Below are 19,405 nucleotides of genomic sequence, written 5' to 3' on the forward strand. Positions count from 1 at the left end.
AAGGTTCGGTGACGCGCACTCGTTACAGATGGTTGAAACAAAACAGTAGAGTTAGTGGCAGCAGGCGAAAACACAGGCACTAGGACGGCGGACAAAGGCGCGATGTGGACGTCAGCTGCGGCAAACACTTTAGGGGGACTGCGGTCGTCGAGGTCAGGGCACGGATTCGACAACGTCAGTTCAGCACGAGCGCAGTCTACGAGGGCCTGATGGGTTGAAAGAAAATCCCATCCTAGAATGACGTCGTAGGATGATCGCGGAAGAACGACAAACTTGACGGCATACCGAACATCTTGAATCACAACACGAGCTGTGCACTGAGCCGAAGGCGTGATGTAATGCGATGTCGCTGTACGCAGGGCAAGATTCGTAAGCGCGTGGTCCCTTTCTCAAACTGCGGCACAATTTCTCACTAATGACAGAAACGACGGCTCCTGTGTCGCAAGTGCACGACGGCGATACCTTCGACTACTATATCAATTTCGTTGGGCGGATGAAGAGGTCTTGAAGAGTTCGACGACAACCGCATTCTGCCTCCGGAACTGCGGCTGTCAGTTTTTCCTCTCGTGCGGGGCTAGGTCGGCGAAGCATCGGAGAGATGGTCGGCGACGGGGCGAAGACGAACGGCGTGAGTCGAAAGGGCGTCGAGGGGAAAACGAGTCAGCGACAGCCGAAGAAAGTCGTTGGGAATGCTGGGCAGCCTGATAATTGGAGGAAGCCACACCGTCCTGAGACTGGAAGCTGCGACGTCGACAGTAGCGGGCTATATGCCCCGCAAAACCGCACGCGAAACATATCGGCCGATTATCAAAGGTGCGCCATGGGCTGACGGCAGAAGGTCCGGACGGCGAAGTAGGATGGGTACCACGTGCGTGTGGGCGGCGGCGTCGTGTAGAAGGATCCGGTGGCCCGGTAGGCGCCAGAAACAGATGGAGCCTGTGGTCTGGCAGCGACGGCCGCGTAGTCAGCGGTGTAGTGGCAGGCGGTGATGGTGGTAGTGCCTGCGCGACTGCGCCTGAATGACCTGACGAAGACGTGGTTCCAATGATGTCGCTGGTTCAGGTATTTGGGCGACAAGGGAAAGTTGACGGGCAACTTCCTCACGGATGAACTGCTTGATCTGTGGCAGTAAAACGGTGTGATCATCAGCGACGTCATCGACAAGGGCGGAAACCTCAGCTGTAGCCTCGGCAGCATGGCGCGTCGAGACACGCTGTTTTCGCAACTCGTCGTACGACTGACAGAGTTGGACCACATCGGCGACAGTCTGAGGGTTGCGAGCGACAAGCATCTGGAACGTGTCGTCGTCGACTCCTTTCATGATGTGCTTTATCTTGTCCATTTCGGCGAGAGATGGTCGACGCGCTTGCATAGGGACAAGACATCTTCGATATAGCTCGTAAACGTCTCGTCCCGGCGCTGGACTCGGCTACGCAAACGCTGTTCCGCGCGAAGCCGGCGCACGGCGGGACGACCGAAGACCTCGGTGATGGTTGCCTTAAAGGTCGACCAATTGGTGATGTCAGCCTCATGGTTTTTAAACCACAGGCTGGCCACATCAGCTAGGTAAAAGCGCACGTTGGTGAGCTTGTCGCAGTCGTCCCATTTGTTGGAAGCGCTTACGAGTTCATACTCAACGATCAATCCTCGACGTCGTGCTCGTCGTTGCCGTGAAATACGGGCGGGTCGCGTTGCCGTGGCACGCCAGTACAGAAGACTGTCGTTGTGGTGGCAGCAGCTTGCGAAGGGCCAGGAGCAGTCATGTTGAAAGGTGATGGTAGCGTCCGATTGCGAAGTTCCAGGATGATGGGAACCCCGGCTCCTCCACCACTTCAAATGGGGGTGTTTTGCTTGAAGCAGGAATACACGTTGCGTCGCGGAAGGCTTCTCGCAAGTCAGGTCAGGTTACCAGCGAGCGCGAGCGCGAGCGACAACCACAGCCACCGATTGTCGTCTTCCTCTTTCACAACAACAGAGCGTCTGTCATTCGCATTCAGTACATAATATATATATATATATATATATATACATATACACACACACACACACACACACGTACATATACATAAAGGGACATGACAGCGACGGCAAAAACCAACAGAGAGTGTCCATATAATTGCTATCGCAATGAAAAGCATTGTACAGGTCGTGTAATTGTTAATGGGAACACTCCAGTGAGCGGCTCGAACAGCATTGAGTGCATGTGCTGGCTGAATTATGTCCATTCACTGCACAGGTTTGCAAAAATGTGTCACCGCGCTGTAACGATGCAAGTGCGATGTTTGCACAGAAATAAAAAAGCATGTTTGCTCGTACAAAGACACAAGGCCTTTGCCAGTTGCAAGCACTTGCCGTTCACAAGACGACAAGAATTGACGCTTCCATTCCGATTTTTGAACAAAACAAAAATGAGAATTGCGGTAATTAAACACTTGTTCCCGTAATAAGCATTTATTGCTTATTGGACCATTCTGTAACCTGAAATTTGGTTAGTTAATCTATTGTACTGCTCTCGTAAGATCCAAATTAAGTGTCACTGTTCCTAGAATGGGTGCGAGACTCACCTCTGAAGTCCGTATAATGGCCGAAGCTTGTACCTTAACAACGTCTCGCCTACAATGCAGTTCAGTTCGGCAAGCTCCTTGGGGAGACCAGAAGATTCCTAAACAAAATAAAATAAACAATTTATGAATCATGACACATAGCTAGCTAACCCCTCTGAATTCCTACACGTGCCATGGGGTACAAAAAAGAAAAAGATGTCTCACCTCTATATGCAGCAGCGGGAATATGGATGAACTGAGAAGATGGAGGCGATGCTGTGCTCGATGAAGCGCAATGCTGCTCAGAGAGCTGGCGCACTCGTTTAAGACCAGGTGAGTCGTGCTTGCAGGAAACCTGGAATGAGGAATTGCGGACCATAGTTTGACATGCATAAAGGGGTCCAGAACCACTTTTCGAAGTAATCATAGAATGTCCTCAGTATCAGAGCTTATTGCCTTAAGAATCGATTCCCGCAGAAATTTCTCGAATCGTTCAAGAACGAGTAGAGTTACAGAGATTTGACACACGATTCAAGCGCTTTCTCTTTCTCTCGTCCCAACAAGCACGCTGGAAGTGACCCAGGAAGGGAGGGCATGGGGGAAAGAAGTTATGTCATCATGAGTCATGACCTTAAGTGCGCGTGATGGAATGCGATAGCTCATTATCTTTCGTTGCGATTCCTGTGCGTGAGTGCAGCTACTGTGTAAGGTTAGCAGACTATGGAGCACAGCGCTGGTGCGTGGCAAGAAGCGCATCTGATCCAAATGTCATTCTTCATTTATGTCAGCTATTGGCCAATACCATGCTATCTGTTGTTTGACGTCAAACAGCAGGCGCCAGCAGCTCAGAAGAGAGTGAGCACAGGCCTTGGTATGAAAGGAGGGCACCTGAGAAAATGGCTACTTTACGCTCCGCTTCTAAACTAGCTTGCCACGCATGACTGCAGGATTTGGCTGAGCTGTGCATGGCAGTGTCTGCTCTCTGCAGGATGTATTTTCTCACCAAGCCTGCAGGGTAGTTCATGTCGCCTGTTCAAGCACTGTGCACAGCTACCGAGGCAAGACAAATGTCAGGTTCAAGTGGCAACAGCACATCCTTACAGGCACAAGTGTCAGAGTTGCTGCTCCATAGAGGTGTCAACATTCACTTAACACGTTCAAAACTTATGCAATGTATTCATATGTGCGTTATTGTTTTGTCTGCCAAGGATAGGGGCAGGAACCATGTTAAGCTGCTACATAGTAGCTTTTTGTTCTTGTCCTTGCGTTTCTTATGTTGCTGACACTGTTCATGCATGTCAAATAAATTGATTGATTGGCCGATTGATTGATTGATCAAATGGTTGAAAACAGCTGCAACATAGCTTTACATACCATCTCAGACGTTGTGCTTTGTGAGCTGTAACAGCCTGTCTCGAGTCAAAATTCCACACATAAAGGGCGCCGCGGCCCGATGGAGAGCAACAACAAAGCAGCGTGAATGGAAACTATATTAGCAAATTCTTGTGAGAAAAAAATGAAATGCTTGAAAGTTGGCAATACTGCTTTTCAAGTGAAATACAGCACTTGAAAAGCAAATTATGCATGGTGTTCAGGCTGCTTTGCTTCTTAACATTTTTTTCCTTAAGGACCCCACTGGCGTGACATATGAATATGTTCTGAGTAGGGGTGTGCAAATATTCGAAAATTTTGAATAACGTTCAATTATATTTGGTACTCGAACCGAATAGTACACATTAAGAATACCGAATAATTTTTGAATATTTTTCTAATGGTAAGCAGCGATGAAAAACACCTCAAAGGAACGAAACATTGGAACACAGAGGGGTAACGTTTCTTGTTTTAACCATCGAATTACCGAGATGCATGCAGCCCAAGATTTTATGGGACTATCGACACTATCTTGATTACACGATGAGGGTGTTTTTGCTTAAAACTCCAGCGTCACCAAAGCGACACAGTTATGAATGGACTATCTTCATCATGACATTCATGATGATGTTTACTCGTGAATATTGTCTGACATTTATATATCCGTTTTATTTAAAGCTGTTGACAAAGTGCCACCTTGAACACTATAGTCATTCCTGTATTTCAACCTGCAGTTACACAATATTTCTAAGTCTACAGTTGCTACTGTATACAAGCTTGCCTCGGTTTACAAAATTGTGGTTCTTTTTTTTTTGCTGGCTAAAAGTAATCATAATGTTCGTTTGTTAAAGCTAGTGAACATTTGTTTCAAATAAAATGTTATGGAATTCTTAGGCTGTTTCGAAAATGGTTAAATAACCAGTCTAGGGCTGCTTTGAAAATGGTTGCCTTACTATTCGAAAAATATTCTATAGTATTCGATTCGGTGTCATCGCCATTCGATTCGTATTCAATTCGGTCCTGAAATGAACTATTCACACACCCCTAGTTCCAAGGCAAAGGGTGTGAAGATGACAACAGCAAAAGAGATGCAAACACATATATGTAGGCCACAGCGTCCAACAATGTTGCTAAATCAACATACTCAGTTATCCATCCTAACGTCATTTTACCAAAAATGAAAGAAAAAAGAGGGGTTGGCAAAAGAGGCGGAGATGTGTACTGAAATCAACACCCTAAGTGCCAAAAGTTGTGATTCGGCAGGTGCACGCTACACGGCACCACGATACCATCCAACGGAAAACCTAGAAGCTTCCCGAAATCATGTATAGTAGGGATGGGCGAATATTCGGGCGTTTCGAATATTCGAACGAATATTACAGTATTCGAATTCACTTCGATAGGAGTTTAGATTATTCGAAATTTCGAAGTATTCGAAATGAACGAATATATGTATACATTTGACCGCACATAACCCCCTATAAAGGTGGTTTCACTGCAGCATCAGGTTGCTGTACCGTGAAACAACCCAGCCAGGAGAAATTTGCACTGCCGCGAAGCCACACTTCAAGGTTAAGTGTACATATTTTTTTAAATTTAAAAGCGTGTTATATGGGTTTATATGTGCTAAGTATAGTAATTTTTAACTTGTAACGTATTGTACCACTTATAACTCGCACCCTATTCCTATTTAAGTTTTGATACCCCCCCCCCCCCCAATTCAACGTTTCTTCCACTTCATTTCAAACCAAAAAAGTGACATTCACTCATACCTAGTTCCAATTCTTAAAAATATTGCGCAAGGGTCGTGACGAAAATGCTCATTTCTCATAATATGTGGTGAGTACTATTCTAACTATTCGAATCGAAATTATTTGACCAAACCACTATTTGCTTTGGATTCGCTTCGAACCTCAAACTTACTATTCGTCCATCCCTAGTGTATAGCATCATCGTGATGCCATCAACATCAACATGCAACATCAACATGAAAGTTCATCAACATGTGCCTGAAGTCGTGTTTGATGAAGAACAGTACACACAGCAGCAGCACTGCATCTAAAAGCAAGCCGAAAACACTGTCGGATCTTTTTTTTTTGTGGTTTTCGCGTGATGGTCCCCAATTTTTCTTATGCATCACTATTCCAACGATATTAGTGACCTTTCTCTATTATTTAATATGTGGGAATTGTTATTTTATGAAAGCTGGTACAATGCATTTTTTTTCATTGATCCTGTCGATCCTTCATGTCATTTCTTTGCTTACAAAGCCTCTGTTTCTCTGTGAAAGTGACACTACAAAAACCTCCAAACAGTGTTCCATCATCCAGGCTCTGGTTAATATTTTCCTCCGGTGACCCCTTAATCCTTTGAGACGGCTTGTACGCATGGCTTTGTACGCATTTGTGTACACAACTTGCTTTTGCTAGCTGTTTTGACTAGTGGCTAAGAAGGAGCAAAATACATTCAGGCTTGGATGAATTGAACCTCCTGCATAGTAAATTTGTATTCATTTAACTTCATTTTGCAGTGTACTGTTGCATATGATCACTTTACTGAAGGCACTGCCATGTTCAACGAGTCGTTCGACATGCCACTTTCTACGAGCCACATCAAAAATGTAATTTTTCTTTGCTCTAAGTGTAAATAACCTAAAACGAAATTACACCATATTTTTAGACTGAGATTTGATTCTATTTATCCAAGAATAGAACATGAATGACTTCAGGCTAAATAGAGATTTAATTACAATTAATTTAATATCAATTACTATAAAGCATAATTAAACATAGCGAGTTCTTCACAGGTTGCATCTGAAACGGTTAACTATGACAATCAATACTATCTGCACAATGGTCATCTTGTACGAGACGTGAACTGCACCTCTTGATCCATTCCATGTACAAAGGGTGCCTCATGACAGACGATGGGGTGAAGTGGACGACCACCTTGGCTGCGTGCTCCTCTCGGCTGGCCGTGACTTGGTGGCTTTTGAACGGCTCGGCTTCCAGCAGTGACTGCAGGTAGTCTTCGGAAGGGACTTCGACGACTAGGAATCCAAACAGTGAATCAGTCAACTGGATATGAACTTTAACCAGTGCAAACGGAAGGCATGTTCGATGCTTGTGCAACAACTCACCTATGAATACAGGGCCAGCTTCTTCAGGTGACACCACGTCACGTGACTTGACCTGCAGGCAAACAATGAAAGCCGGTACGACTGATGAAATGCATTAGATTCAGCATGCCACGAGTTTACACAACAGTGACATCATTGGCCTTTCAAGAAAGCCTGCTCGTCATAACACAAAAAAATCTCACAAAGAAACAATGTTCCTGCAACCATTACTATTACAGTTGGACTGAAACGGCCTGCCACTGTGTATAAGCCACACCACTGCAAAATCGTGAAAAAGAACCAACGGGCAGTCCTGCCATAGGTGCGCGCAATAACTTGTAGAACATATCACAGTTTTCTTTCTTTTCATACCGCAACCAAACTGCGGCATCATGTAGCACTTTATACTTTCAATAAATGCACCTCGCTGCATACAGTCGAACATGTATATATCAAACCCACATATACTAATGAATTATTGTGCACATTGAACAGTTGTAAAATTCCCTTGAAATATTTTCGATATATAACATATTTTATATATCAAATTACCTACCTATATAACTTCTCTTTGATCCTCCTCAGATTCGATATATCCGGTTTCGACTGCATTACAAACCCGTTTGAGATGCAACGCAACTCTAAGTGCGTACTAGCTATTCCAAATACACTCCCTTTGCACATTACAGTGTACGTACAATCGCAACGTTTTCGATTACCATGCAGTCCATAAAATGGCTCAATCCAGTGTACAACAAATTTTGCGGCTGCAACTGACAATAATGTGTGCCCAAATTTCAACTTACAACTGTGCCATCAGGAAGTGTCACATCTCGACCAGACTTCAGTTCGCCCAGCAGAGGGCCGCTGCAGACAAAAAAAAATTAAACATAGCAGCAAATATATGGATAATTTAGCTCCTACTTATATAGACTGATTAACATGACCAATCATTTTGAAAGTGAAGCATCTGTTTTTTTTTTTTTTTGCTCTTCTCACTTCATGAGCACCGTGCGCCTGGCAAAGTAAAGTGAATGAATCCCAAAGACAGTATAATAAAAAGCAGTGACTTGGTCTGTTCAACCTAACACAGCACAATGGAAAGTTTGGCAAGCTAATTTTGACCCATGACACAAAAAGGCATGAAGAAGATAACGAAACAGAATATAAAAGCGTCGTCCTTAGATTTCTATTCTGTTGTCTTTTTCAGACCTTTTTGCGTCACGCTCCTATACTCGCGGACAACTTTTCTTGGCAATGAAGGGAAGTCTACAAAGCCGAACTACGCATGTGCTACCGCTGAAGAATATAGTCCCACAATTGCGTCCGTGTTTTCTGCGTGAGAATAAAAAAAACAACTATACTTTACTTTCTACAGGTCGTTGTTTGAAAAAAGGGTCAGCACGCACCAAGGAGATATTTATATTTGTTTTTTTCATGCAGTTTCATTTCGTGTTTTTGCGCGTGTGAGCACGTCGCACCTTTTACGTGCACTTCACATTCAAAATGGCGTCTTCGTCTTCAGGTGAGCTCTCGTCACCCTCCAGCTTTTCCGACGCCTCGCCGAGGGAGCTTGTGACGAATTTCACTAACAAATGACTGTCTAAGCCTGTGACGGCCACTCGAATAATCAAACGGCCATCACAGGAGATACGGAAGGTTCACAAACCAAAACTAAATTCGAAACACGCGCCGTACCGGACTACATCGCGGAGCAGTACATGTGCAGTAGCTCCGCCCCCGTAGCCTTTCCTTCATTGCCAAGAAATTGTCCGCGAGTATAGTACCTCGAGCGTATTACATGTACCTGCGCAAGGCTTCTGATGTTGTTTGTAACGTGTACCAGTCGTGGTGGCAGCCCGAGGTCATAGTACCCGCACACTTTAAAGCATCATATGACAGAAGTAACGAATAAGTGCTGCCATCAGCCTATCTCAGCAGATCTTCCGGGAAAGCTATCACCTGACATTAACAATCACCTATTTGTAATTAATGACCAATGTTAATGAAGACATCCTTTATGGGCCTCTTTCATCCATATTCTGTAACGAGGTAAGTTGCTGCCGATAAACTCTGGCCCAATTAAACTACTGCGCATGTTACCAGGCTAGTGTTGGCACTTTTGGCTATTGCAATGATAACCTCAATACTGTTTTCATTCAATCTTATTCAAATAACTAAGCTGACTACAAAAAAAAAGTGTTTTTTTTTTTTTTTTTTTTACTGTATCACCACCACCATTATTCAGTGCTAGCCTGTCTACTTTGATAATCAAACGATTATTTGCATAGTGAAAACACGTTTACGTAAACTCTGTTATGCAGAAGTTCTTTGTATTGGTTTTACGAGGTCACATCTATGATCAATGACTTACGGTGGAACACCGAAGCTCACACACTTCTCCAAGTTCAACTGGCCCGGTCTGCTGTGAGGCTGAAACAAAAAGAGGTTAAAAAGCCTGCTGTTGATATAGACCACAAGAACCTCGTTTACAAAACTTAAACAAATGATAAATTAGAAGAAGTTGGACGTCTAGAACTAGTACTAAAATAGTGAGAGTCACTCAATGTAAGAGGAACTGACTCAAACTGCTCGCTAGAAAATGGCACTTTTAGATTTTCTGTTAAATATGTAGACCTCAACCTATGCACTTATATTGATTCATTCCGTTAGGGTGGTAAGCTTGCTGTACATGGTCTCTCTCTCCACAAGCTACCATCACTTTAAACTGCCAAGTGTGGTACTGGTACCTTCAGTGTCATCGTCATCGGTTTGCAAATATTCTTTCAATCCCATGGTATGCAAGGCACCTTTACCTAAATTACACAGCAGATGCAAAAATGAACCGGCACTTACTGTACAATTCAGAAGGCACTACCGAAATGATTTGAATTACTTATGAATTTAAGTAGTTAAATCGCAACAGTCTTTGTCTGTACATGCCGAGCTGCTGCAAGTACAGCTACTGCACCTCTGTAAGGCAACTGACCTTACTCTCCACGTCGCCTTGTTAAGAAAATAAATTTCGATTTCAAGTTAAGAATATTCCTGGATTTTATGTTCAAAAACCCTAATGTGACTACAGGTGCATCATAGTGGCTGCTCCCTGCTCATTTTGACACCCTGGAGTTCTCTAACATGCACCTGAATCTAAGTACATGGGCGTTCTACATATAAGTACACAGCCACCATGGCGAGGAGTCATACCTACACCCCTGCACTTATTAACGCAATGCCATGGCGGCTAAGCTTCCCTGGCAGGTATGATACGTAGAATTGAATTGATGCAGAGGGGTCTTGGACTGCCTTTGCAAACCGTAAAATTTTATAATTCCATTATGGACTGCCCTTGCAGTCTATGACCAAAGAATGTGCTATTTTTTGGTTTTAACCAAAGCACAAAATATCTGTGGAGTATCACCGCAGTAACCGGTACTCTTAACTATATCAGTCATGATGCTATGTGGCAAAACGTCCTGAGTTCACAGCGGGCAAGCTTACCTTGCAGATGTAGGCAACCACAGGAGCACTGTCAGGGTCATCTTGCGAACATCTCCTTGGCCTTTTAGCTGCAATCCAGGCGAAATCCGCAACCAAGAAAAGTTCAGAAGTTTTGCAAACAGCAAAAGGAGGAAAGAAAGATGGCACATTGAGCATTTACCTTAATCCCAATATAAAAATAACGAGTGTTCAAATTCAAATCAGGTTTTAATACACTGATGTGACACAATCGATCATCAATCAATCATATATTACAGTGAAGCTGTCTTAGTCTACTTGTGCTGTCATGTTAGTAGTAGTAGTAGTATGTAGTATAGTAGTAGTAGTAGTAGTAGTAGTAGTAGTATAGTAGTAGTAGTAGTAGTAGTAGTAGTAGTGTAGTACAGTGAAACCTCGGTGATACGAATTTCACTGGACCACCAAAAATATTCGATCATCGGAAATTCGTATCACGAGAAAGCATGGAAAATTAGCATGCAACAAAAGAAAGCAGGCGTACATTTTCATTTATTGTTTTTCAGGGCCGCAGCAACGTCAGGAAGAACCTTGAAGGTTTGTCAGTTTAAGTTTTTAGATGTCGGCAATCATACCATAAATACGGCCCGTACGCGTATTTATTTAATGAACCAGGTGCGTTGGTGACCCGCGACAGTAGTAGCCTTCTAAATTTAGTATTTTTTTGCATGACACCGAAGTACTGCAGCGAAAGTAACAAAAGAAGCGCTTTGGCGCGATGGATCAAGGCCACAAAATTACAGAACCACGGTCCTGTGTTATGATTTTGTTATCGGGAGGTGTTGAGGATGTTTTTTGGCAGAATTACGGCCGAGCCCGCAAAAGCCACCTCCACGGTCGCGCATGTTGACGTTGTGAGGCTTGAATCGTTCGCCAAGACCGTCCTCGCCTTCTTTCGGTCCTCGTCCGCCTTTCATGGGATGTCTGATGCACGAGGCAGGCACGTGTGAACACAGTACAACGACAGCAGCCCGCGTCGAAGCGTTAGAAAAAAAAAAAGCACGGCGCTATAATGTCCTCTGTAATCTAAACGCGAAGGCCCACGGAGGCACATAAGAGCCTCAAAGATTCGCGCACACAATCTCGGAGGCCGTGACGCGTCTCTGAAGGTTTATTCTGCCGGTAAGAAAAGTGTTTTTCTTACACCTTGATTCTGACGATTCGGCGGTGCGGCGCGCATGCCCACGCTTGCGTTCCCGCGCTCGCACGTGCTTGGCGCGTCTTCCGCGACAGCGCGGACAGCACCTTTTCGTGCCTGGCTGGGTAGGTAACGTTCGTATCAAACGTCGCTGGGTGAAAATCGGTTCGCAACAACCGTACTTGATTACACTGAAGGCCAATGGGCCTTGGCCGGGACCAACGAAAAATTCGTATCACCCCGAAATTCGTATGAGCTGTGATCGTATCACCGAGGTTTCACTGTAGTAGTAGTAGTAGTAGTAGTAGTAGTAGTAGTAGTCATCACACAGGTCACGTGACCCGAGGGGGGGAGTGAATAAAGAAATAAAACGAAATGATGGCCACGAAGATGATGCTAAATTATGATGATGCCAATGATGGTGCTCAAAATGTGTAAGCACATGTATTTCAAATCTATTGGCAGATTTATGACACCACACGATCTCGATAGCCAATCATGTACAATTTCGCGCTTACAGCTTTACTGTCCGAAGGTTATCACGGCGTGGAACTGACTGAAACTTTTTTTTTTATTAGACACGAATACAATTATAAAGCACAAACAATCCAGAGGCTATGGGAGAGACAACGTAGTGGTGGCCCTTACATAAGTTTTGACCCACCCTGGGAAAATTAATATGCACCTAAATCTTCTACGCGAGTCTTCTTGCACAGGGGTCGTTAGGTGAGCTAGTTGGTTCAGGAACACTGTGGCAGAAAAGCGCAAAAAAAAGGGACAGTGAACACGCAGGACACAGTGCTGTGTCCTGTGTGTTCACTATCCCATTTTTTGTGCTTTTCTGCCGCAGAGTCTTCTTGCATTCCACAGCCCAGCTGAATGAACTCACTACAGCCGGGAGTCAAACCCACGACTACGGCAATCAGCTGCGTTCCCAGCAGCCGACTGCCGTAGCAATCTGAACCGCCACAGCCAGTGAAAATGGGTCTGGAACACCTGTCAAAAACAGTTGCTGCATTTCTGTATGCAAGGCGATCATATACAGAAAACCACATACTTAAAATGTGTGCCAAAGTTGCAGGGTTGGCTTTCTCACATCGCTAAAATGTCCGACGGTAGAGCTGGACATTTTGGGCTAGTATTACATGAAAAATAAACAATGAATCACGTCTTATTTGCTTGAATTTGCCATTTTAATATGTAACGCAAAATAAAAACTTGGAGGACGCTGGAGCTTCGCCTTCAGGCACAGAATGCGATAGCATAATCGGGCCCCGTGCGCACTGCCTTCTCAATCGCTAGCCCGATATTGCTGCTCAATGAGCATCGTGCCACAAGGAAAGGAACGTCTGCGCGTGTGACACTGGCCGTTTCAAACTATCCTAGAATGCCTACTGCGAGTAGAAATGCGAAGTGCCCACTACGCCATAATTCTTCCTTCTGCAAATGGGCGAAGCAGCCACTGCGCGTCCGTAAGGCAACACGTGCTCCCGCGAAGCTGCACACTTTGTTGATGCTGTTGCTGATAATTGTGATTAATTATGCCTGTGCGATTTGAAATTTGTGGGCCTTTAGCCGAACCACTCGCGCAATGCACATGTTTTGACACCTGGCGCGATTCTACGCTTCTGCCACACAATATTACATGCGCTAACGAGATTCCTTCCACTACATGACATTTGCATGGGGTTCTTTTCCGAAACAGTTTCAAGCAGTGGCGTGGCTCTGCCGTAGAGCACCTGCTCGCCACGCAGAAGTCTGGGGTGCGATTCCAATTCGAACCGAATATTTCTTATTTACTTATTTGCATCTGTTTCAAATTTTCACTCACGGACAACGTGGATGTTTCATTCACAACCAACGACACAAATGCTGACACCGGAATTTCTGTGAAGCGAGCTCCTTAATGCTATCATGTTAAAAGGCAATGCTCAATCACTTCACGTCAATGTCGGCAGCCGACAGTTCAGTTTCAGCTCTGTGCAAGAGCCAAAATGTCCATATCTCAGCTTTTAGATCTTGTGGTTATCATCGTACAGTTTTGTCAACTAGGATGTATTACAATGATAACACAAGATATGACAGTTTTGTAAAAGTTAAAAATGTAACCATAATGGTAATAAACAGATGTCAGGTTAGTATGCCTTAGTACTCAATGGCATGATGTCTCTTTCCAGCCTCCATCTCGTTTTCTTTTTTGTACCATACAAAATACGCAGAAAGTTCATTCACACGCTGTAGCAGAGCCTTTTGAGTAAAATGACAACGGCATTGTAAAGTTTGATGGCAATGTAAAATCCACTCACCGCCATTTTCATCAGTTTGAGAAGAATCTACGGCTTCGTCCAGGAACAAAGGGACGTAGACAACCTCCATGCAATTGTCTGAAAACACCTTGTCCGATGGGTTTCGCTTGGCTGCACACAAAAACAAAACGAGACGCGCTTTTGTAAGTAACGAGTTCAGGCAGGAGCACCTTGGCTTGTTCTCAATGCACATGCGAGAGCAATGACTGAATCAATGGACTGAGACTAAATGAGGACAATGTTTTTGACGTAACAGCGCACAGCTAACACTATAATTACTACTGGCCCTTTCCATGTAATTACTAACTATACTAAAGTTCGTCATTACTACAGTTGCTCTATCCTTATAAATTACTAACAGCCAGTTTCATTACTCCATGCCTACTCGATTCTTTTCCACCAACAGCTATTTGTTACCGAAACCTAGAACTAATTGTGGTAAATTTACTACTATCGGTTCAGCCACCCTACATTGGAAATCATTACCATGCGATACTAAGGTGTTCTCTCATTTCCACACACCCAAATCAAACCTTTGTAATTATTTGCACTCAACATAATCATTTCGTCATCACAGTTTTTTTAATACTTTTTGTAACCAAAACATTTTACAGTGTTAATCACTCATTTAATACAGTGTCTAGTTTGTTTGCATTTAGCTGCTTTGTACTTACATATATTGCTCATTTCTTATGGGAGGCTCCCTATACAGTCTGTTGACTATAGGACCTCCCTCTGCATCTGTATAACCCCATTTGTAATACTCTTATTATGCACAATGACAGAACTCTGAGCTAGCCAACGTTTGCCAAAGCTACCAGTGCTTGTACTACACGGGTAAGTACATTAGACCGGGGCACCACTGCTCACAAATCGTGCGGGGGGGGGGGGGGGGGGGTGAGTCACTGAGACGTGCTTTCACATATATCCTTGTGAAGCAACGTCCACATATATGGACCCAACTTGTTTTTGCCAGCTCTTCGGACTAGCAACCAAGAAACAGCAAGATACATCGTGTATACGACGAACTGAACCTTCTGCATAACCACTGCGCCCTTCCTTGACTTTAATGTGCTGCGTAAGACTGCAGCTGACCACTTCAGTGAAGGCACTACGATGTGCGATTTCTCGGTCGACATGCCGCGTTCCGAAACCAACATAAAAAGTGCTATTTTTCCTTCCTCTAAACGAATACAACCAAAAACAAGTTCTGCATGCATTTTGAGCATACGATTTAATTCTTTCTATGCAAAAATGGAACATGACTGACTGCAGAATAATTAACTATTAATTACATGTTAATTATGAACAATTAGCAAAACTCCCACAAAACAACGTATTACTTCCAATTACTTTCTTGGAATGTAATACTGAGTGCCTTAGAATTATGTTGTTGCATTGTGCGAATTTGACACATTTGCAGACAGTCGATCATAATCCCAACCTGAAGGCCATATAAAACGTGTTGTCACAGCTGACAATAGTTTACAGACGCAAATGTAGGCAAAAGCGCACACTGTTCGCATAGAAAACCTGCCAACCAGAAACCTGTACATATTTGTAAAGCGAAGTAAAAGGTTGCAGCTGAGGTATAAAACACATAACACTGTTAATAAGGGGCAATCTTTTCTATTGCATACATGTAATAGTTCGTGTATCCTCTTGTTGTGTTTCATGATGTGTAGGTATTGTCTTGTGCTTGATATCGCCTTCTCTGAATTGTAATGTCTCGTAATCTAACATCTGAGATCACTAGTTTTGTATTTACCTCTATCTTGCCGTACTTGCCATTATGTTTTTTATTGTTAAGCAACTTTGTATACACTTTTCTATTTGACCCCTCCACCCCCTTTCTTACACAATGCCTTGTTGCGGTGTGTCAGATATGTGTAAATAAATAATAACTTTAAGGACGTACTTATCGTTATGTTCTGCAGCATCATGAATCCCTTGGTCATTTCGAACAGCTGCTCCTGCAAGCCAAAAATGTTAAGTTTTCACAGAGGAATGTATACATAAATATGCTGTTTTATTGTCATCAGCCTCTACAGTGCACTCCAAAATAATACATCAAAGAGCTCATGAATACAGTGATCTTTCATAATTGCATTGCATACACACATCTTCACTTCTGAGTGGACCCGTGTTTCAAAGTTTGATAAGTGTGCGATGAGTGTTTCACGAAAACTGGTTGGGAGGTAGACTGGACGTTTGCTAGCAGTGCTGGTATGATGTGACATGACAGGTTCGCTTCGCTGTATTTCACGTTTTATATCAGGCATGCTTTTTTTTTAGTGGTTGATGAGACGCTTTACAAGAATGCTAAACGCTATGTAGCTGAGGTTTTCTCGTTTGGCGTTCGTGTCAAGGAAACATGAATAAGTCCGCATTCTGTAAACTTCGTGAAATTTGCGATTAATTCCGTAGTGTGTGCGTGTCTTTCGTAATTCTGAAGATTCAAGAAATGCGGTAAAGGCAAACTTCCAATTAGGAGAATGAACTGGCACCTGGAAATGGTGTAAGTGGAGGTACAAAGCCTGCATGATGAGTGGTACTAAGAAATCGCATTGTCCTGGGCTGATAAGCGTTGTCACACTTTCATCTTTTTTATGTGTTCTCTCTTAGGCTTGTTTTATAACAATCAATTCATGCTGTGCAGTGGCACATCAAAGGTAATAGGTTACTCACTTTGCCGACTGCCTACAACCGTGAAGAATTGGCGAGGTAAGAATGAATACTATAATTTGCATGTCATCTAGACTGGCTCCTTAATGCCTGACTCATATAAAAAGCAAAAAGAAAAAAAAGCTTTTTGCCAGCGAATGATGCTAATATAACTGGGAATGCACTGAGTGATTGGGTGATATTAAACCGGAGTGTATGCTACATCCATCTAAAATGTTTGCCGCAACATCCCATAATGTGCATTGAAATTTCTACCTCAGAACAAGCCGATTTAACGAAGGCCATCTTTAAGCCACTTGGTACTCTTCAGCACACAAACGGTGACGTGCATTAACTGTTACCATGTTCGCTGGGCCGTGGACAAAGAATTCCGGTACTCCGATGTCTTGCACCGTCAAAGCCAGCCCTGCAGTGACAAACGTACAAACTTGATGTCACAACGTGCTGCAAATGGTTCCACATAACCTAACAAACCTGCATACTATATTATTCTTCTTTCTTTGTGCTTATAACCTTTAGGAAGGGCAGCTTAACAAAAAAAAAATAGCTTACCAGGGAGCCCGCCAATGTTCTTCCATTTATTGTGGGTAAAGAAGAGGTGCTCCAACTTGGACAGCTTCATCCTGCGTGAATGTCAACGTGTTGTTGTTGTGGAAAAACGCCCACGACAGCCCACGCAAGAGTTGGTATCGGTGCTGTACTTACTTGTGCTCGGTCGCCAGCCTCTGCGTACCCTCTCCGCAGTTGAAAAGGTATCTGCAACGATAAACGTGCGTCAGTTTCGCATTCAGCACTTTGACGTATACATCTACAATTCGTGATCGGGTCGCGTTACTGCGGACTGTAACCATCACAAGCTGCGAAAGGTGGGGGGCGGGATCCCTCGGCTACCATATACGGACGGCACAGTGTATAATTATTGACAACTGATTGACTGTAGTCATTACGAAAAGCTGAATGCAAGCGTCCGGCTCGTTGGCATTTCATTCAACATCAAAAGCGCTCGGTGTTATCGTCGGTTTTCAGTGTCGGTTGAGCCACTGGTTGAGCACACATCAAGCGCAAAGCTGAATGAAGCAGTCTTTTTTCTTGTAACGGAATAGGCGATGAAGAATGTTGAGAAGTTGGAATAACACAGCAACCGAGATTTGAGGAACAACGTTCGTAGCTTACCTCCCTTGATCGGTGCTGACGTAGAGAGACTGGGGGTTTGCCGGTCCCCCATTTCCGAGGACCCACAGGGATATTTCGGACGGTCGAGGCTTTGGTTTATTGGCGTTCTTGGCCTTGGCATTGATGCGCTGTGCTCTCAGTTGTATGGCAGCGGTCGGCACTTTCGGCATGCTTTCTATGATCTTGAGCAGTCGCTCGGTGGCATCCGCGTTTGACTTACTGTAAGCGCGACGAAATGCTGCTTGGGGACAAAGAAGAAGTCTTTGCACGAAGGGGAGCGAGGCTGTCATTGGAGATTTCGCGACTTGGTGCCATACATCGGACGGCGCTGCATATGCTGCAATGCGCTACATGAGCGCGGCCATGTTGGATTGCCCGTAGCGCCCTCTCGCAAAAAAATGGAAATAGATGCCGCGGATGCCGCCATTTCGCTTTCGAAGAGTCTCTTTGGCGGGTGCGACTGTTTTCAACAAATCCGTGCAGGGCGGGGCCTCGCCTCTATGACGTAGGCACCATTTCTTTCTTTCTCTCCGTTTGGCGGCGCCGGCGTCGTACTGCAATGCCAAAAAACTCTCACCCCGCCCGCCGGAGGCCACTACTCTCCCTCAGGCACTGGCCCTGACGGACAGGAATGCAAAAGCCGTTGCCACCACAAAGACAAGGCTCCAACAGTGGTGGAAGTGGTGCCAGAAGTGAACTCTTTCGTGCTTTCGTTCTTTTTTCTTTCTTTTTGTCGTTCTTTTTCTTTCCTTTTTTTTCTTCATACCCAGGCTAGAACACACCATATGTGTCCACCCGCTACAAAGGGCAAAGCCACAAATCATCATCATCATCATCATCATCATCACAATTTTTGTTTTTCTTTTTTTTTTCCTCCGTCTCTCTCTCTCTCGGTTTGTGGCGCGAGTGCTGTACGCCTTGCGGCGTACCGCAAAGATAAACGAGCCCTTAGAAAAATCATCTCCTTTCCTTCGCTTTTCTCGAGGATGCTGGACTCGGACGCCATTCTCTCCCCCCCCCCCCCCCCCCTCATTTTCTTTTTTCTCTCTCATACCTTTTTTTTTCTTGCTTTGCCATACTCTTTTCACTCTCACTGTCCCTTCATTCCCTAATCCCCCGTGAGTGTATACACTCCATACCCAATTTTCATTTCCATTTCCTTCTTTAAGAATCAACCCCCTCCCCGGGTGTATGCGGCGTGTTTTGTCTTGTTTCGCTTGTGGCCGAAGGCGCGGAATGCAACGATGCATGAGTCTTCTGACCGTCAGAATGTGATCGAAAATACCTCCAAGGGTTACATCATCATGAAGACGGCTACTCCCACGGCTACCTGAAGTCAGACGATGAGCTTAAGCTTTTTGAAAGGTCCTTGGCTGTCGTCAACGAGAGGTATGCTGTACGGCATCAACGAGACCTGAACAAGTCGTCTAAATGTAAGGATGTATCGATTGCTTCTTAATGTGTCGCTATGCGCGTTGACTTAGCATTGAAAAACGCAGTAGTAACCCGGCAGAACGACTTGTTTTCAGTGAGGGTCAGTGCAACACTACACGAA

The 19,405-nt window shown here is 44.3% G+C and overlaps 1 protein-coding gene across 1 annotated transcript in view; it reads right to left on the reverse strand.

Annotated features, from left to right (window-relative positions):
• The window catches only part of LOC119400112 (ribonuclease Z, mitochondrial), a gene marked incomplete at its 3' end in the record, with an annotated part of 36,212 nt that extends 17,994 nt beyond the window's left edge, over positions 1 to 18,218 (reverse strand). Inside the window, 13 exon segments of the mRNA XM_037667057.2 lie at positions 2,565 to 2,662; positions 2,769 to 2,898; positions 6,798 to 6,963; positions 7,054 to 7,105; positions 7,839 to 7,899; positions 9,407 to 9,465; positions 10,534 to 10,601; positions 13,993 to 14,103; positions 15,911 to 15,965; positions 17,019 to 17,083; positions 17,230 to 17,300; positions 17,383 to 17,433; positions 17,851 to 18,218. Of these exon segments, the coding sequence (XP_037522985.1) occupies positions 2,565 to 2,662; positions 2,769 to 2,898; positions 6,798 to 6,963; positions 7,054 to 7,105; positions 7,839 to 7,899; positions 9,407 to 9,465; positions 10,534 to 10,601; positions 13,993 to 14,103; positions 15,911 to 15,965; positions 17,019 to 17,083; positions 17,230 to 17,300; positions 17,383 to 17,433; positions 17,851 to 18,140 (1,277 nt within the window).
• Positions 18,219 to 19,405: the final 1,187 nt, after the last annotated feature.

Source organism: Rhipicephalus sanguineus, chromosome 7 (assembly GCF_013339695.2).
Source record: "Rhipicephalus sanguineus isolate Rsan-2018 chromosome 7, BIME_Rsan_1.4, whole genome shotgun sequence".
NCBI lineage: Eukaryota > Metazoa > Arthropoda > Arachnida > Ixodida > Ixodidae > Rhipicephalus > Rhipicephalus sanguineus.